This window comes from Syngnathus typhle, linkage group LG10 (assembly GCF_033458585.1).
Source record: "Syngnathus typhle isolate RoL2023-S1 ecotype Sweden linkage group LG10, RoL_Styp_1.0, whole genome shotgun sequence".
Lineage (NCBI taxonomy): Eukaryota > Metazoa > Chordata > Actinopteri > Syngnathiformes > Syngnathidae > Syngnathus > Syngnathus typhle.
Window position 1 is genome coordinate 1,978,567 of NC_083747.1, and position 19,230 is coordinate 1,997,796.

General features: G+C 45.6%; 5 protein-coding genes and 1 long non-coding RNA gene across 9 annotated transcripts; 4 read left to right on the top strand and 2 right to left on the bottom strand.

Annotated features, from left to right (window-relative positions):
* The first annotated feature begins 4,310 nt into the window (after nt 1–4,310).
* gbp (glycogen synthase kinase binding protein) lies at nt 4,311–6,289 on the top strand. Its single transcript, XM_061288366.1, has one exon. The coding sequence runs from the start codon at nt 4,424–4,426 to the stop codon at nt 4,931–4,933; it is 510 nt and encodes a 169-aa protein (XP_061144350.1). The 5' UTR covers nt 4,311–4,423; the 3' UTR covers nt 4,934–6,289.
* Nucleotides 6,290–7,385: 1,096 nt separating this feature from the next.
* Nucleotides 7,386–14,944, top strand: dpy19l1l (dpy-19-like 1, like (H. sapiens)). Of its 2 annotated transcripts, XM_061288347.1 has the most exons (24): nt 7,386–7,820; nt 8,034–8,058; nt 8,126–8,213; nt 8,423–8,560; nt 8,674–8,794; nt 9,140–9,233; nt 9,314–9,371; nt 9,434–9,525; nt 9,731–9,830; nt 9,941–10,018; nt 10,096–10,182; nt 10,250–10,309; nt 10,394–10,474; nt 10,574–10,675; nt 10,740–10,811; nt 10,886–10,962; nt 11,071–11,095; nt 11,359–11,478; nt 11,553–11,727; nt 11,787–11,886; nt 11,955–12,080; nt 12,168–12,216; nt 12,785–12,860; nt 13,404–14,944. In XM_061288347.1, exons 1-23 carry the CDS (start codon nt 7,616–7,618, stop codon nt 12,815–12,817), a joined length of 2,106 nt encoding a protein of 701 aa, XP_061144331.1. In that variant the 5' UTR covers nt 7,386–7,615; the 3' UTR covers nt 12,818–12,860; nt 13,404–14,944. The 2 variants fall into 2 exon arrangements, with proteins under 2 accessions (XP_061144331.1, XP_061144330.1); XM_061288346.1 differs by lacking the exons at nt 12,785–12,860; nt 13,404–14,944 and having other exon boundaries at nt 7,428–7,820; nt 12,168–12,732.
* On the bottom strand, nt 8,582–9,715 carry LOC133160585 (uncharacterized). Its single transcript, XR_009715928.1, has 2 exons — nt 9,229–9,715; nt 8,582–8,840 (listed from the first exon to the last, which is right to left on the bottom strand). It is a non-coding gene; the product is annotated as an uncharacterized LOC133160585 (long non-coding RNA).
* On the bottom strand, nt 12,924–14,907 carry acad9 (acyl-CoA dehydrogenase family, member 9). The gene has a single exon (XM_061288348.1). It carries the CDS (start codon nt 14,905–14,907, stop codon nt 13,021–13,023), a length of 1,887 nt encoding a protein of 628 aa, XP_061144332.1. The 3' UTR covers nt 12,924–13,020.
* pkdc (protein kinase-like domain containing) lies at nt 14,823–16,813 on the top strand. 2 transcript variants are annotated; one of them, XM_061288361.1, is made up of 3 exons: nt 14,823–14,964; nt 15,580–15,963; nt 16,045–16,813. In XM_061288361.1, the coding sequence occupies exons 2-3, from the start codon at nt 15,596–15,598 to the stop codon at nt 16,637–16,639; spliced, it is 963 nt and encodes a 320-aa protein (XP_061144345.1). In that variant the 5' UTR covers nt 14,823–14,964; nt 15,580–15,595; the 3' UTR covers nt 16,640–16,813. The 2 variants fall into 2 exon arrangements, with proteins under 2 accessions (XP_061144345.1, XP_061144346.1); XM_061288362.1 differs by lacking the exon at nt 14,823–14,964 and adding an exon at nt 15,069–15,403.
* Nucleotides 16,814–16,962: 149 nt separating this feature from the next.
* herpud2 (HERPUD family member 2) lies at nt 16,963–19,178 on the top strand. Of its 2 annotated transcripts, none has more exons than XM_061288364.1 (6): nt 16,963–17,115; nt 17,594–17,806; nt 17,870–17,977; nt 18,057–18,386; nt 18,521–18,668; nt 18,857–19,178. In XM_061288364.1, exons 2-6 carry the CDS (start codon nt 17,739–17,741, stop codon nt 19,004–19,006), a joined length of 804 nt encoding a protein of 267 aa, XP_061144348.1. In that variant the 5' UTR covers nt 16,963–17,115; nt 17,594–17,738; the 3' UTR covers nt 19,007–19,178. The 2 variants fall into 2 exon arrangements, with proteins under 2 accessions (XP_061144348.1, XP_061144349.1); XM_061288365.1 differs by having other exon boundaries at nt 17,873–17,977.
* Nucleotides 19,179–19,230: the final 52 nt, after the last annotated feature.

Below are 19,230 nucleotides of genomic sequence, written 5' to 3' on the forward strand. Positions count from 1 at the left end.
ATGTGGAACTCCTCCTCGTGAAGACGCAAGCACGTGTTCGAAAAGGTAAACAATGTTTTGACAGGCAGTGTGAAAGTACTTGTCGGGTTTTTTTCCCCCATGGAGTACTTAAGTAATAATTTAACTATAGCTTGACTTATTTTATTCATGTATTTGACGAATAGCGCCCTCTAGCAGGTGTAATGGTCACAACAGGAACAAGAAAGGGTCAATAAATATTTGTATCATATAAAGTGAACCCATCAAAGAAGGATTATATAATGTGAAATGCTTAGACAAAACTCCCGAGTGAGTGACTTTATCGCTGGGTGTACTTTTTCGAGTCCCACGTGGGTGATTAACGGGTGGCAGCCATTTTGTCGGCAGATTAAAAACAATCAGTGTTCGTGAGATTTCGGTGGAGGTGTAGACCGAGTCAAAACGTTCTTTCAGACAGCATGTACGATACAGTAGAAAATATTTTTTAGACTGCAGTATGTGTAATTAATGCACTAGCATACATTGTAGATGTAGCATTTAGCTTAGCTGTGCTTGTGTGTTGCGTGGCCTGCACGAGGGTTTAATGCCATCATTTCACAAACTCTTTTGTGTAGGCTGTATTAGTATATTTATTTTTTTCTTCAACTTCTATAATAAATACGCCGCTATTAGCCGGAGATCACGTTCCTGAATGTGTTTACAAATGTGCAACACATAAATCCTTTCATAGTACTGGCAGCCATGTGCCTCGCATTCCTTAGCATAGGGAGTATAAAAATGGCCCGTCTCTCTCTCTCGCTTGCTCTTTGAATGGAGGAAACAAACTCTGTGAACTTGAACGCCTGGACACACGCCAACTGCTATCAAAGTTGATCCTCTTGTTTTCTTTTGCAGGAGGAAAAGGCAAATGTTTGGCAACATCGACAAGGAGCGCTTTGGAATTGTTGGGAGAATCTCAAACGTTGAAATATTTAACTTTGGTTGGGGGGGAAAAAAAGGAATGTTTGTGTTACTCTCTAAACAGTCGGCAAACATTTGGGCTGATTTTTTTTAAAGGGGCACAAGACCCAGGTCATTTGTAGTTGAGATAAAATAAAATAAAATAAATACTCCAAATGTATAGAGTATATGCCTAAATATGCAGTTGATTGTAAACCATACAATATTTACTCACTCATTTTAAACTTCTTATAATTTGGGATACTTATTTATTTAATCATTTTTGGCAATAATAGGTCATATTTCTTTCTACATTTAATTTGATAACTCCATTTTGCCAGTTGTTGTCAAGGGCTCAGGTAACAACCAATCATAGGTCAGCTAGCCAGTGTCACATGACCAAAGCCAGGCAACAGGTGAGTGCTTAGTGTGATACGGGAAGCTTTTGCAGCCCTTGTATACAACCCACAATGTCATTGATGAAATCTCGACAAGGTCATCAACATGTTTTTGAGTGTCTCCATTTGCACCCCCCCCCCCAGATTCTAAATACTGCCAGCAGGGGGCTCGCATTGACGCAGCCTCCAGTAGTATTTTAACGCTGCCCACGTATAAATAAATAAGAGCCAGTTTGAGCAGTTGCAACCTTGTCTTTGCGTCCCGTTTTAACTTCCATGGCCTCCCACAATCCAGCACGCACGCATGCACGCTCATATATATTAATATTTGTATTTGTCTTATCTGTTTATGACCGTCTTATCTGCTTATACGACCAGGCGGATGTTGACATGATTTTTTTCGTGATGAACTTTATGACTTTATAAGGCGGCTTGAATCATTTTTTTTCACAACGCTAACAAAGCGGACGATTGTTAATAAACAATCTCCTTCTATGTTTCGGAGAGAACGAGGAAGCACATGCATTCCTCCCTAAAGGCTTTACTTCCTCTTTTAAAGAGAACGTTGGACAGATGACTCATGTCTTTTTTCGTAACGAGGGGGAAGGTGTGATGACAACAATTTGGCTTTTCTTCCCCGTTTCCGCTCCATTCTTCCGCTCGTAGTGCACGTCTCGTAATCCCCCTCGTTGATGTGGCCGGCGCTCATTTTCTCACACATCCTCTCCTATTGTTCTATCGGCATGAAAGCAAAGAAAAAAACATTACCGAGTATGCGCCAATAAAGCAGCAGCTAAAGTTGTTTCTTTCAACGAACTTTGTGACCCGCCATTGAGCAAGCGAAGATTGTTTTTTGCAGTTTCGGACACACCTCAAGTCTCAACTAGTTTTTCAGTCTATTGCCACACACTTGCGAGATGAGTTGCAACATCATTTATTAGACATCTGCCTCTATAAATGAACACAAGCGTGAACACATGGCGGACGAGAAGGGTCCCGGCTATGTTCGGGGTGTAATCCCGCTAACAGATGGACAGCAACACAGCGGAACAAGCAAAAACAAAAACATGCTCAATTATGGGATTTAGTTGAACCTTTTAATCTCCCTTTTGAATGTTTTGATGTTGTTGTCAAGTCCCCTCCGGGTGATAATTTTCTCCTTGTTTTGAGGTTTCACATCAAATGTTTTTACAAAGTCTTTGCGCTAGCTAAAAATGACTCGCCTCATGACACATTTAGGACAGAAAGTCCCGAGGTTGTTGTTATTGTGACGTTCTCACATACCGTAGAATTTTGAATAAGCGCCAAATAGTTGCCGGGCGTGGCATCCGTTTAAAACCAAAGGTAGTTGACTTTACTTTTAATAAACAGACCTTGACAACGTACGAAACGACCCCTTCACTTGACCTATTGCGGTTTATTATTCCCAAATCCTTTTGGACAAATATCCTCCACCCTCGGCATCAACGTACGACCCATTTTCAGCTGAGCAATTGAGTTACGTGACAACTACCCACATTAAAGTTGAACTTTGAGAGCAGTCATCAAATGTTTACTTTAGTTTTCAAAACATTTCAGGTCAAGGAAAGCAACTTTTGGTCGTCCGTTGAAAACTTTTCTTCAGCAAGCGCTTCCAGTGAAAGTCAAAAAGTACATTTGGAGTTCATTTCCTCATTTGTGTGGAAGTCGACTTGTGGTTAAGTGTTTACCAACATTCGATCGGGCCTCTTCCAGTATGATGTTTGGCTTCATGCCATTGTTGGCTCTGACTTTGGTTTATAACATTTTTTGGTACCACTCCCAACTGCGCCTCCCACTCCCTGACCCCCGCCATGTCTTACTTGCCACACAGGAAGTCTGAGTTGAGGCTCCTCCGATTGGCTCTCCACGCCACGTGTTGGCAACCATCGTAGCTCCTTATATGGTGACGAGGGCTCTCATTGACTGGAGCATCAGGTTTAGCCGTGGTGTTTCTCAGAAAGCACAACTGAACACTGTGTACTCCCCTCAGCAACACACACACACACACGCGCATTAAAACACACTCCTATTGTCAGCATACACATGCTGGCTGCCACGCTGTCAACGCATTGCAACCATGCACACACAAATACGGGTTAGGGAGATGATTCTTAAAATGAAAAAAGATGCATTCAAAGAATGGTTGAGTAGGCCCACAGGTCCTACAATTTAATTGTTTACTGACCAATTGATTAGTTTTGGTTTAAAGGAGGACGCTGTTCCAAAATGTAACAGGCTACCTATTGCTAGTGTTACAAATGACAACAAAGAATGCAAAACTGTTGGAAAACTGCAGTTGTTTGTTTACATTTCAACTTCACCTTGCAGCCAGCTCATTGCGATGGTCACTCTCATTTTCGAATACATTCACACAACATCCTGACTATGCTGTAAGAATAATAAAACTCTTGATTAGTCTGGAAGCTAAATGCTAATGTTATTTCTTGTGAATCAGTCAGCATTTATTAGTTATTTAACGCCCGATATGGCACGCCTTTTTACAACCAAAAGGTCAAATACTATCAAAACGACACCGTTTTAGTGACTACTTGGTTTGTTTATTTGGGGACACGAGCGTGTTATTATGGAAAACAGCACGGTGGTTTAATATGATCTTGTGATACAAAAACATAATGCTAACGATTTGCTTTTCTTCCTCGTTCGACCAAAAACGTGCTTTGTTTGTTTTCCCCTGACAAGCAGTTACGAGTTATGTAACGTCCATTTGTTTGGAAGAGTCCAAACCAGGAGAGCAGTTAGGGGGGGTGGCAAACTATCGGTATGTTGGGGAATCATCGGGGAGATACGGATACAAGTATTGCATTTGTTTGAAAAAGATTATTATTGTTTATGAATGTTTATATAAAATGTCTCGCTTATTTCTCAATAGGAGTCTGGGATTTTTGTTTCGAAACAACCCCAGTTAACCCCTTGGCGGAACACTTGGTACGTTCCTCTCTAGACGTCATCCATTGTTTACAAATCAACGGTGCTTGTTGGAGGTTGGCGGCGTGGCGAGAGCGAGGACCGGTGCCACTCTCATTCATCCTCAACCACAACAACAACAACACTCACCGGCGCTCACCATGCCTTGTCGAAAGGAAAACTACATCTTCCTGGAGCAGTCCGTCACCGTCGACTCCAAAGAGGTGGACGCGTTGGTGACGAGAATCGGCGAGGCACTGCAGCTCCACAACAATAGCGGCAACCATGCGAAGAAGGCTGCCTGCTTGCACGGACTCACCACCGGCGTGGGGAGTGTGGTCAACCCGGCGGGGGTTGGCGGCGGTGGAGTAGGAGGCACCATCGCCACGGGCGCGCCGGTTCCGAAACGGCAAGGCTGCTGCATCCGTCTGAGAAACCGCGGCAGCAGCCGGGCGAGCCCTTACCACATCCCCGGCTCGAGCGACCAGGAGTGGGACCAAATTAAACCGTGGAACAAAAAAAGGCTGCACGCCGACGAGGACGACCCGCATCGTCTCCTCCAGGAGCTCATCCTGTCCGGCAATCTGATCAAAGAGGCCGTAAAGCGGCTGCAGTTCTCCGCGGCGGACTGTGGCGATTTCCCCAAGGCAGCGGACAACGTGCCGTGCTGACGAGACTCCAAGCACGGCTCTTCCCACCCTCTCCGTGACTCTCTCTCCCTTTGACTTCCAAGTTCAAGTCGACGAAACTGCTAGCTGAATTTTCACCTCCTATTTCCATCCATGTCCCCCATTTTTTAATTGACCTGGAACATTGGCTCCGTTGCGTCAACGGCAGGCGGTTAGCTTGCCAGTTAGCCGCCCGGCTAATCAGCCGTGTTGTTTATGTTTGAAAAGTGCAGCGGTGGGTGAGGGAGGGGGTCGAAGGGGCTACGAACAATCGGAAATTTGCTCTTTTTTCGTCGACATCACCCTTTTCTTCTCAGATGAATGAAATTTCACGTGGGGGCTTTTTTGTGTGTCATTTTAAGAGTAAGATGGACGCCATTTTCAAGACGGCTCATAAAGCCCCCCCCCCCCCCCCCCCCCCCTCCCATCACACACACATACATAAACACGTTGTTTTGTTTTCTCCCACCTTCTGTTGTCGTCTGTGTGTCTGGGATACAAACTACTAGCTCCGTTCACTCCCCACGTTCATGAACTCTATCGTGGAGGAGAGTTAAGATCCTTCAGTTGTTTGCGTGTGGCCATTTTGTTTACACCCGGAGACAGGAAGCAAACGTGTACCTTTTTGATTACTTTTTTCAGTTGGACTTCCCTCTCGGAGCAGCTACTCTCACCACCAAAAACCTCATCCAAGACAACATCTGTGTTCTTTTTCTAAAGAACAACACGGTCGATTTGTGGTTAGCGCCACTGCCTTGCAGTTTTGCGGTACAGGGGTTCAAATCCCGGCTTCCGGTTTCCTCCCACATTCCAAGTGACTTGTTCAAATCATTGAAGAGTCTTACAATTGTCTGAGACTGGTAACCAGTCCGGGTTGTTTCCCAGGGATCGGCTCCAGCTCACCCTTGGTCCTTATGAGGAGTATCGGAAGTTTTTTTTCTTTTCGTTTCTATACCAAGCAATGTGACAACAAAAAGTCTCTTGTGGTTGGAAGCTTCTAGGTGTCCTCTGAAAGGGGATCCTGGTGGGCAAATATGCAAGATAGTGGGGGTGCAGGGAGGCATGTGAAAGCAAGGCCATTTCCCACAGGGCTTACTATTACATGGGTCTGTTTGTTTGCTTGTAAAAGGGGGAAGTGTGTGGTCGACGGTCACATGACAACACTTTTGTGGTGCTCTTCACCTTTTGGGAATTCCAATGAGGAGTTCTATTGTTGGTGTTTTTTTTTTTTGTATTTGTGCTCCGCGTCAAGAAAAATGCACAACCGCTTCGTAACGAAGTATCTTGATAATGTTCCTGAGTATTCAGGACTTTTTTTTTTTCGGGTTGTCTTAATAAACACACTTTTGTTTTTCCAAACTTGTTGTCGTCTTGACTTCCGGGAACGCCTTGTGACTCAAAGCTCCGTTAGTTGGAGATGTTCTCCGCATGTGCGAGCGTGGACAGCGTGGCGTTGGAGGACACATGTTCATTATGGGCCTATAAATACCCCCCCCCCCCTCTCTCTCTCCTCTCTATGTGGAGCAGCACAGTAGGGTGCGAAAAGCGAGGGGGAGAAAAACATGTTTTGCAGTGCCCTCCATGTTGTTTACGGCAGCTCCCTCTGCCGCTCCTGCTCAGTCACTGTTTCATCATCTAGAGAAAGAAGCTCCAATGGCCCTGGGGAGCTCATAAACACCACAAACAGGCACTGGATGAGCTTTATGTACTCCCAATTTAGAAATTAAAGTTCAAAGGACAGACAAAAAGCATTTAACCAGATTATTCTGATGTCATTACTGCTGCCATGGACAAACAAGTATTGTGAAAGCTTTTTTATAACAGGAAACATTTCAGACCTGCTCACAAAAGGTTAAAATTGGCCACTTATGAATGGCGTCCAAAAGGTTTCCGGTCTCACACAGTCTCGCAACACCACTACTATTTTTATACAACAGAAAGATCATCATGGTAATTATAAAAAAAAAAATCAAACCGCAGCTACTTATCATGCATGGAGCAGCAACACATACAAATAGAGCAAGTACACCAAGCACCAAGTATTTTGCCAAGCCATCTAATGATGTCTAACTTTTCAATACTCGATGATTTAACTCCTTCAAAATTATTTTGTAACCTAACCGCCCCCCGGGTGATATCTTTGAACAATGAATTCTTTCTGTTTCTGTGGAAGCTCTCAGCATGTGGGCTGAACATCTGAACTTTATTTGGGGTGAATAAGAGGCGCAATGGTTGTTGCACTTTTGTATTTTCTACAGAAGTATCTGTAAATATACAATTGTGTATGTATTTTATATATAAATATTTTTTTAACCATTCAAATTGTTGTTAATGACACTCCTTTTTAATCATGTGTTACACAATTGGTTTCACTTTACAGGGACTTTTATTTGTTGGTAGTGACGAGCGACACACAAATGCAGTTTATTTAAATTTTCAATAAAACTACAGGAGAGGAAAGTACCCACGTATCGAGCTCAATACATTGATATCGACCAAACGCAATATCAATATCGATTTCACGATATCGACGTTTGGATCGATCCAGACGCCACTGTAGTAAGTGAAAGCGTCTGCACAACCGGAGCTCATGAGTAGGCACGCACCGCCGCTCTGTGGCCGCTCAGCTCTCGTTCACCTCCGGCTTCCTCTACCGCTTGCTTCCCCATCCTCCCGCGGCTCTCTATGGCGGCCAAAAACCGAAAGCAGACCGGGAAAAGCGAAAAGAGTCCACCTGTCGTTTCTACCGGTGGCAAAAGCGGCGCCAAGCGAGCCGCCGCCGCTGCTGGCGGCAGGGATGCCAAAGCCGCGAATGGGCTATCGGGCATTCGGAACAAGCTGGGGCTAAGTCACACCTCGGCGGCCGGGCTGGGATTCACGCTTCTGCTCGGTAAGATGCGAGGCGCGCCGAGACGCTGAAAAGTGGGATAAATGTGCGGCTAACAAAGTTATCGCCACCGTATATCAACATCCGGGCTAGCGTTAGCTCACCTGTCTGTTAGCTCTGGACCGTTAGCCACCACTCATTGCTAATTCATTTGCAATTAGAATGTGTGTTTTTTTTCTATTTTTTTTCCTAAATTGTATTTCTGTCTGCCCCCAGCTGCTTTGAGCGGATATCTCCACTGGTGAGTTGTTATTAATTTAAATGCTTTTATAAGTTTTTCATTTATTATTATTATGCTTCACTTGCAGGTATCATCTCACACAACTATTTGAGAATGACAGACACTTCTCACACTTATCCACCTTAGAGAAGGAAATGGCTTTCCGGACCGAGATGGTGATCATTTCCTGATTTATTACGGTGTTTGCGCAATTCATCATACTGAAAGCTTTTTTGGACAGTGTGTGGGGGGAAAAAAAACCCCATTCATTTTCTTTCTTCGATGGAGTGACATTTCACTCAAATCCTTGCTTGAAAGTGGCTCTGAATCCTCCCCAGGCGGGTTTGCCTTTTAATCAATACATGGTTTTGTTTGTGGATTGCAGGGCTTGTATTATTCGTACTACAAGACCATCATCGACGCGCCGTCCTTCCTGCAGGGCCTGCACATGATCATGAACGACCGGCTGACCGAATACCCGCTCGTCATAAACACCCTCAAGAGGTTTAATCTTTACCCAGAGGTATTTTTTTTGGCAAGACTGTTATTTCGCAACTGTTATATAAAATCTGCATCAGCAGAAAAAATAATCCATACTGATCGGGCCGACTGATTGTGTGTGTGTGCGCGCTGCAGGTGGTTCTAGCCAGCTGGTACCGGGTGTACACGTCCGTCATGGGCTACTTTGGTGTTCCCACCAAGATGTGCTGGTCCATCAACAGAGGAGAAGGCCTCACGCCAGTGGACAGTTGCGAAGGTACTTGCAGTTGCCGTGGAGATCCTGTGCCCTCTGCAAATATCTTCTAACACACACACACACACAACCTACTGAAAGGAAGCAAAGTTCTGACTGAAGTCCTTCAAAACTAAAAGGGCAAACAAACATTTGTTTTAGAAAAGGCCCGCTTATCGATTAGTCAACGTTTACAGAAAGGTGATGCAACAAAGAGTTGATTTGCGGGTGGAGGAAAACAGGTCGCTTCTTGTTTTAAAAAATCTCGTAAATAAGATCAAGTTAATGATTTGTATGAACTGTGATGAAATTCTGGGAACTGTTTTGAAATTCAAAATATGATCCAGGGTGTTCCAAATATATTTTCAGGGCTGGGCGACCCGGCCTACTTCTACGTGACATGCGTGTTCTTGCTCAACGGGCTGATGATGAGCATGTTTTTCTTGTACGGCGCTTACCTCAGGTAATTATCCTCGTTTGGCCGGTCGGTTAAAAAAAAAAAAGAAACGATTAGAATGAGGGTTAATAAAGGTTCCTTTCCAGCGGAAGCCGACTGGGCGGCATTGTGACCACCGTGTGTTTCTTCTTCAATCACGGCGAGGTGAGTGTGAGGTGACTGAAATGTGACTGAATAAAAATGAGCTCATGTTTTTTTTGCGTCAGAGCACACGTGTGATGTGGACTCCTCCTCTCAGGGAAAGTTTTGCTTACCCCTTCCTGGTCCTGCAGATGATGCTACTCACATTCATCTTGAGGTACAAAGGTTTTCTGGCATGTCACCGACAGCTGATAAAATTCTGGTCTATGTCTTGAAGTCGGAATGCATCTTGTAATGCTCGTTAGTGCCACCCACAGGATCGGAGGGGAACAAACGTAGCTCTTATGGCACCCGTACGGTATGTCCAGTGGGTGTGTGTTTTAATTTTTTCCTCGCCGTTTTTATCAACCCCCCACCACCAGAACCCGGAACCCGAGCAGGATGGCCCTGGCCGCTTTGGGAATCTCCACAGTGTGCTTCATGCTGCCATGGCAGTTTGCCCAGTTTGTGCTGCTCACTCAGGTCAGGAGCAAAACAGAGAGAAAATTCAAAGGAATTTCTACACGTGTTTTTAATAGAACTGAATAGATTAAATAAATACTAATGTTTTTTTTTGTATTCTTCTTTCTCAGATAGCTTCCCTGTTTGCGTCCTACATCCTGGGTTACCTCAGCGCGGCTAAGATGCAGTCGTTGTTGGTCACTCACATGGTATGCAAATGTATTGAAAAGGTGTGGAAGGATTGTGCTCACTGGCGCCCCCTATCTTTTGTTTACTCAAACTGCAGGTCGCACTGGCCGCCTGCTTTGTGTTGATGTTTGGCAACGCCATGCTGCTCACCTCCTTTTACGCCTCCTCGCTGGTCTCAATCTGGGTGAGTCGAGTCACGAGGATTATTTCTAAACTGATGTTCTTAAATAAATAATTATTTTCTTTCTCAGGCTGTCATTGCGCTGAGGGATCGCTTGACTCGGATCTTCAGAACTGGCTTGGTCTTCTGGGTAGGAAGGATTTATTTTTTCTTATGATAGTAGACTCGTATTCTGGATGTAAGAAAAATCTTTTGTTTGAACTTCTGTCCACAGGTCATGCAGGCTTTATTTTGGGTGGGCTCCACCGTTCTGCTGAAATTCCTGCTGTCCACCATCCTCGGCGCTTCCGATGATGTGAGTTACGGCTCGCTCACTTTCCCAAAAGTTACTGTGACCTACCTAGCCGAAATTCTCAATTATTTCTTGTGCCTTGACCCACTTTCTGCTCCCCAGGCTCACATCAGTGGCCTGATCAAGTCGAAATTCACCAGCTACAAGGATTTCCACACGCTCATGTACACATGCGCTGCAGAGTTTGACTTCATGGAGTGGGAGGTGAGATCACCGCGCGCGTTGTGCGCAAGTAACTTTTGTAACACCTCTTTGTATTCCCCGCCAGACTCCCACCCGCTACCTGACAACGTTGCTGCTGCCCATCAACTTGTTACTGGTGGCTTTGATTGCCAAGACGGTAGATTGCTTATGATGTGCTAAAAGATCACCAGTGCAAACGTAAAATGCACAAACTTTTTTTTCCTTTTTCAGATTATGCAAGATGTCATCCGCTACCTGAAGGATGGAGGAAAAGCAAATGTTGGTCATAAGGATGACACAGTTGTGAGGTCAGATGATGTCACAGTGCACTTAGGAAATTTCGAATCGTGACGTTATGCGACAAAACTCAATAACGCAAAATTACACATATTTCAGCTTCTTTTTTTCTGTTATAGGTGTGACGTTGTCACTAAAGGAGAGGTGAGGACTGTTCCTCCATATTCCCCTTACATATCCTGCACAAATTTAAAGACTTATTTTCAGAATCTAACCAAATCTGACAAAAGTCCGCTAGCTGAATGCTAACACATAATACAAAACACCTTAGACTGGCTAACAAAACTAGCATGGGTATTGTGGTTACCATGAAGCTTTTACAGAACTGATCTTTGAAAATAAGCACCATTTAACAATAAAATAAAAAAAGAAAAAGACTGAAGGTTGGTTGTGACGGTCTCCTGCAGATGGCGTACCACAGTCTGCAGCTTCTGGCCTTCAGCGTGCTGGCCGTCCTCATCATGCGCCTGAAGCTCTTCCTCACGCCGCACATGTGCATCGTGGCATCGCTGATCTGCTCCCGGCAGGTTGTAATGGCAACGACGTCGCCGCTCCGGTTGCCTTCTAACCTCGCTCATCCTCTTTTCCGTCTTCTCCTCAGTTACTGGGCTGGATGGCGGACAGGAGCAAACAACAGGTCGCCGTGTTTGTCATGCTGGCCCTCATGTCGGTGAAGGGGGTGGCCAACCTGCAGGCCCAGTGGGGCATCATCGGGGAGTTCAGCAACATGCCTCAGGAGGAGCTGCTGGACTGGATACGGGACAACACCTTCCCTGGTGAGGGATAAATTCGAACCCTTCTTGGTTCCGTCTCACAGTCTTGTCGTGTGATGCAGATGCTGTGTTTGCGGGTGCGATGCCCACAATGGCCAGCGTGAAACTGTCCACGGGTCGGCCCATCGTGAACCACCCCCACTACGAAGACGCCGGTTTGAGGTCAGCGCGAGTCACATGACCGCCGTGATCGGACTGTGATGATAACAGCTGTACGTCGTGTTCCTCAGGGAAAGAACCAAGCTGGTGTACTCCATGTATAGCCGCATGTCCGCAGAGACTGTCAAGAGCAACTTGGACAAGCTGGGAGTCGACTTTTTTGTTCTGGAAGATTCTTGGTGCACCAGGAGAACCAGGTAGGATACGTCATTGCAATGTTAGGACATATTGCGCGTTTGAATAAATGGAGTAGAATAAAATGTTATTTTTTGCCATCCCCCAAGGCCCGGCTGCAGCATGCCGGAGATCTGGGATGTGGAAGACCCGGAGAACGTGGGTAAAATTCCTCTGTGCACTCACATGTCCAGGAACTCACGGCCACACTTCACCACGGTCTTTGCCAATCATATCTACAAAGTTCTCAAAGTGGCCAAAGATGCCAGATAACAGCACTCGGTCATCTGCTTTTGGACTTTACTCAGAATCCTCAAATCTCAAGTTGTTTTCGGTGCAGCGGTGGAAGCAATATATGTTATAGGACTTCAATCGGATAACTTGAGAAGTATTTTTTCAGCCCGTCGCACTGCCAAACTACCCGTAGCGGTTTATCACGCCCTAACAGTAGCAGTGTGTAGAAATAAGGTTGCAAAAAGCAGAAGTTAAAGCATTGGAATAACAATTAGGAAGCCTTTATGTGCCAAAGGGAGCCATTGCGTGAACAAAAAATATGTACAGAGCTTTTTTTCTAGGAATGTTTTTAAATCGTTTCTCATGTGTTCTGGTTCCTCTCTCTATGCGTGTTGCACATGTTTTATAGTTGTTTTGTATTAAAATAAACTGTACAATTGATGTCTTTTTTCCTCCCCTTGATTGTATTCATAATTTTACACTCTTGCCGTAGATTGTAAGTTGTCACACGTTCCAGGCGACTTGAGTGGACCTCAAGTTTCCGTGTTTTTTCCACCAGAAACGGAAAAGTAAGTATCCAACATGTTTGTATGATCTCGCCGTTTAATTCTTTTAATCATAATACCAGAGTCCATAGTTAAGCACTTTTATTTTGTTGGTGATGCAAAGCTTTTTTGTGACAGGCACTTATACATTGAACCAAAAAGTATTAGTATCACATGAGAGAACTCAATATGTCCTATCAAGAGGATGAGAGCAGATATACGCTCTATTCTCCAAAACATCCTTGGCGATCTTCTTCAAGTTGGCGTCATTGTTCTCGGGAGAGTTCTTTTGCAATTGGGTCATCAAATAATTATTCTTGAAGTAAGCCTCAGCGCAGAAGGTGTTTGTAAGCAACACCTCGTGATCATGATTCCGAAGACCCTGGCTGATGGAACGGCTACTTCTGGACAGGACGGCTGTCATGGCGTAGAGATGAATAAGCACATCTGCTACTTTCTTCAAAATGAGCTGCTCATCCACGATTGTCTTTCCGTATCTGTACAACAGGCTCTCCACAGTTGATCCAAAATGATAAACATTTTCTTCAAACTTTTGCGCACTTTCAGCTAAGCTGGGATGAATCACTCCGTTCTTCCCCGCGAGCACCCCTGCTGGTACGCTCCCATACGAGCTCCTCAATTTTTTCCCAATCATCCCCAAAGCGAGACCGATATTTCCTTTCTTCATCTCCTTTATCTTCCCCGTGAGGATTTTACCGGCATATTGCATACCGGTGAGAGCGATGTACATTCTCAGAATTTCATTGGTACCTTCAAAAATGGGAAGGATACGACAGTCCCTGAGGTAACGCTCGTACGGGTAGTTTTTTGTGTATCCTAGACCTCCGAGAACCTGAAGAGCTTCGCTGACGCAAATCCAACCTCCCTCTGAGCTGAACACCTTCACCACAGCAGCTTCCAAAGAACAATCAGGTAGACCTGGTCTGTCCATCATTCCTGCTGTCAGGTATGCCATGCTCTCCATCACAAAAACATTTAGGGCCATGATTGCAAATTTCTCTTGGATCATACCAAATTCACTCAAGCGTTTGTTAAACTGCTTTCGTGTCGCCGCATACTCCGAGGTCAATTCAATCATTTTTTTAATCATTCCAGCTGAAGAACTTCCCATGCTGAATCTTCCAGAGTTGAGTATGTTCATGGCGATCTTGAATCCGTCCCCTAATTCTCCAATAACATTTTCCAGCGGTACTGGAACATTGTCAAATGAAACTTCACAAGTATTGGAGCCCCTGATACCAAGTTTGTCTTCAGGTTTTCCGCTCGTAATGCCTCCAAAAGCTCTCTCGACAATAAATGCAGAAATTTTGTCTTTCTTAGCCCCATCTAGAACCACCTCAGTCCGTGCAAACACGGTCATGACGTCAGCCATTCCGCCGTTTGAAATCCAAATCTTGGATCCATTGAGAAGGTAATGTTTGCCGTCGTCCGACAATGTTGCCCGTGTCTGAATGGAAGCTGCGTCGCTTCCACTTCCAGGCTCAGTCAAACAAAAAGCTGCAATGTGTTCCCCTGAGGCTAATTTAGGCAGATATTTCTTCTTCTGTGAATCATTCCCCGCAATTAGTATACCCTTCAATCCAATTGCTTGATGGGCAGCGAGTGTGACTGCAATAGAGGCATCCAATGATGTAATCTCTGCAAGTCGTGCATACATAGTATTGGACAATCCAAGACCTCCATATTGCTCAGGAATCTGGAGTCCAAACAGTCCAAGCTCTTTCAAGCCATTCAACGTTTCCGGGGGGATTCTGGCTTCTCGGTCAATCTGTGCAGAATCAACTTCCTCATTGAAGAATTTTTCTACAGGAGCCACAAGCTGGTTAATCTCCTCCAATTCTTCTATTCCAATTTCTGGAAAGGGAAATACTTCCGCCTCATTGACTTGACCGAGGAACAAGTCTTTGGCATATGCGAGGTTTCTTGAATAAGTTTTGATTGACCTTTGCGGTGGGAAAGAGCAGACGTATTTCGGCCTTATACTGCGCAGCAGCTGCTTTCGGATGTGAAGACAGTTGGAGAGGACGAGCATTCTACTGATGGACATCATTTTGGGGAGCGGACAGAAGCGCTGAAAACTGCTAATGGCGATGGCTGTAAAAACAAGGTCAGTGGATAGCGCATACGTTTGTGGTCCCGTCTCATTTCTTTCAACGCTTTGTATGCGTACTTCTCCTAGTCTGTTAGCACTTCCTATCAGAAACGTAAGGGCACGTTCGGAAATGTTCTTCACGCACTTCGGCAGTGCACAAAACGGCGTGTCGGGCCGTTCGCCGTGACGTGTACACCTAGTAGGACGCACGCAGTGTATAAGATAACAGGGTGCAAGTGTGCATCCAATGCAAAACTGGGACAGGGCTCATACGTCATCGACTTGCGCCACGGTGTTGGACGCGTCATCAAACATGGCGGCACCGGTTGTTGATTTGGCCGTTTCCTGCCTAAAATAATATTGAAATTTAAATAAAATAGTAAAGTAAAAACTCGGCCTTGCCGTTCGATGGTAGCAATGACTCCCGATTTACACTTTTTGCGGCTACTGCACGGTGTGTAGCGCATGCGCAGAGTATGACAACCATTAAACGGGTCGTGCAACTTATTGGACAGGACGCTAAAGTCCATAACGCAGACTTTCATTTTGTCGGGAAGGAAACGTTGAATTGTGTTTTCTACAAGGGATATGTCGAATAACTTTTTTGTTTTTAATTCCTTGTTCTCATAGTCAACAGTGACTGTAAATGAAGCCTGAGCACCAGAACACGGTTCTGCAGGCATGCGGCGCTGCCTCGCTGCGTGTCGGCGCCAAGATCCAGACGCTGTGGAGCGGCTACGGCGAGATCGTCCGCTTGCATCTGGAGGCCTGCGAGCGGCCATCAGTGGTCGTTAAGCACGTTAAGTTCCCTCCCAACGGGGGCGAACAAGCCACCGCCGCCCATCGCTCCCATATGAGGAAGGTGAGGTCTTACGAGGTGGAGACCCACTGGTACCAGAACTACGCCACCAATTCCAAGTGTCGGATACCCGCCTGTTTCACCGTTAGTTCCCATGAAGATGAGATTCTCATTGTACTGGAAGACCTGGATGTGGCTGGTTATGATCAAAGAAGGTAGAAGTTTAATCACTTGTATTTCCCTCCCACAAGTATTTTGCTGCAAAAAAAACCCAACACCTTTTGTTGTCCTCACAGAACCAACGTAAACGATCATGAGATGAGGGCATGTCTCAGCTGGTTAGCCCACTTCCACGCTCACTTCCTGGGCGTAGCTCCGCAGGGCCTGTGGCCAGTGGGCACCTACTGGCACCTGGAGACACGCCCGGATGAGCTTGAGGCCATGGATGATGCCAGGCTGAAGGCGGCGGCTGGTGCGGTGGATGAGGCGCTTAACAGCTGCCGCTTCCTTACCATCGTGCATGGCGATGCCAAGCTGGCCAACTTCTGCTTCTCCTCCGACGGACGGGATGTGGCGGCCGTGGACTTCCAGTATGTGGGCGGCGGCTGTGGGATGAAAGATGTGGCTTACTTCCTGGGCAGCTGTATCAAAGAAAGGGAGTGTGAGAAGAAGGCGCCGGGCCTCCTGGATCATTACTTTTCTGAGTTAAAGTGCGCGTTGAGCAGCACCCAGCTGGACTTTGTGGCATTGGAGAAAGAGTGGCGGGAGATGTTTGCCTTCGCGTGGACCGATTTCCAACGCTTCTTGCTGGGGTGGATGCCGGGACATTGGAAGATCGACCGCCACAACAAGAAGCTGACCGAAGAGGTCCTGAGCAAGCTCAAGCTTTGAATACAACAAAGCTTCGGCTTTGGTCTTTTTTTTTTATTGATACATGTCGCACGAAAAGATTATACAAAATAAGAATGTCAGTGCATGGCTGCAATGTCGTATTAAAAAAAGGCTGATCCAGTTTGCAGGCAACATTCTCGAACATTTTCTCAAATAAATAAGGCTTTAAATTTCTTTATATCCATTTTTTAGAGGTAAAAAAATTGACAATTGTCAAACAATTCTAATAGTAAATGGCACATAACTAGTATTCTTTCAATTGATTCCAGATATGTTCACCAAATGTTGCTCTTTCGTAAAAAAAAAGGGAATATTAAACAAATCCAATTTTAATGTACAAATGTCGCGCAGTTGTGACGTCACCAGGACGCAGATTTGTGACGGCATACCAACTTCCGCAATGGCGTCATCGACAACAAGCACTGAGTAAACAACATAGAAGACGGTGGCACTTCTCAATAGAAGCATTTAAACAGGTAAATAAGGAGGTCCTGTACCATGTAAAGTTTCCTTTTTTATTTAAATTGCGCTGTCAAAGCCCCGTTTCCCTCCGTAAGAAAGCGGGGGCCGAGCTATTTTGCTAGCCAACGAGCTAAAGACAGCTAGCTGTGATGAGCTAATTATTTCTGAACGATATGGAAGTCAACATTTGTCCGTCAAGTTATCGCCACCCAGTTACACACGTACGACACTTAAAATAGTAAAAAAAAAAAAAACTTCGTGACGCCATAAAGTCAGCGCAGCGTTTACTAAAAGTATAGCAACGATATATGGAGAATATCTAGAACATCTATTTAATAATAGGCGGCGTCAATATTTGTCTCCACATCAATATGTTTGGTCAGGAAATTAATCAAACTCTTTTCATTGTACCCCTAAATTCAATTCCTTAAAGTGTCCAGTGAGTGCATATGAATGGTTTCAAAGTCTACTTCTCACTTGATATCTCAAAAGGCAGAATAAAGCAGCACCACCAACAAATCATGCAGAAGGGCAAGCATCTCCCAGTGAGGTGTTAAAGGAAGCTTCCTCCTCAGGTGGTCGTCGAATCCCTCCTCCACCCCTCCTCTGACCTTTGTTGGCTCTACGATAATGAGTCATGGATCTCCGGCGTCGAGGTGACACCGTCAGTTCGAACCCTGAGAACCTGGCTGGCGTCTCCCCATCGTAAGAGACTCCATATTTTATTCTTCACAAGCGTGCTTCTTTTTTTCTGATGGTAATCATTAGCAGGTCTCATGGAGGAGCTCGATTGCCTTCGCAAGGTGGCCAGATGTTGGCGCCCATGCAGATGCTGTGGTGGCAGCAGATGTACGCGCGGCATTACTACATGCAGTAGTGAGTATCAAACGTCTCACTCTGAGATGTTCCATGTGTGTGACCACCAATCTTAAAACAGCCGTCTTTCTCTTTGCAGTCAGGCAGCGGTGGCGGCATCTCAGCAGCCTCCCAGCTTCGCCACTGCACAGCCTCCTCAGCCCAACGAAGCCGCGCTGGCGCCCGTCCCGGCCGCTGACCCCCTGCCGGAGAACCTGCCGCTGCCTCCCGCGGCCGATGCTAACATCCAGATGAACGTACAAGGCGCGGGCGGCGGCGGGGGCATGCTAAACGAGGACCAGCTCAACGGGGACTGGCTCGACTGGCCTTTCGCGCTCTTCCGTGTCTGCATCCTGCTCAGCTTCGTCTACTTCAACTGCTCCTTCGGTCGCTTCATGGTGGTGGTGGGAGCGATGATGCTCGTCTACCTGTGAGTCACTGGGAGGGGTTAAGGAATGATGTCAATTAGTTTATTGTGCTATATTGGGAAATGGATACTTTTAGAAAGATGTGACAGTCACTCCAGATGCACGACACAAGTTAGATGTTCCTTTTTGCTTTTAGGCACCAGGTGGGCTGGTTTCCCTTCAGGACGGTGGAGCAGCAGCAGCAGCAACAGCAAGAGCAGCAGCAAGACCCACCAAACCTTCAGGATCCCGACCAAGCCCAAGCTTGGGGGGAAGCTGAGATGCAACAAGGCCTGCACGAATTGGTATGTTTTGACTTCCCATATGGACAGAAACAAGCATTGAATCGATTTTCTAATACGTTTTAATTCAATTGTAAATTTCTGTAGCTTTCTAGTTTAGTTAGAGAAGCCAAAACTCTTGAGAATTACAAACTGGCCACAAAAGCGGAAACGCGACCTGAGGGTTAAACAGGGTGTGTGTGCGTCTTCAGGAGCGGGTGATGGACGACGGCACGGAGGAAACCCAGCAAGAGGAGCCCGACTTGCTCACCGTGGCGTGGTCCTTTGTCAGAATCTTCTTCACCTCACTTATTCCCGAGGGGTGGCCCCAAAGACCACCTGCCTTACTCCATCCTCGTTAGTCCTTAACTGACCTCAACTAGCCTGTAAACTCGTTCAACATTTCATAAGGCCTTAAGCACTATTTGAAAATGTATCACTCAAGCTGTGAATGGATTCCCTAAACCCATCTGTTTTATTTTATTTTATTGTAAGTCATGGCTTTTTGAGGAATAAAAAGCTGTGTATAGATGATTTTTCTTCTTCTTGTAAGTCCTTTGCTGTCCTGCAGGTGGCAGCATTTGCA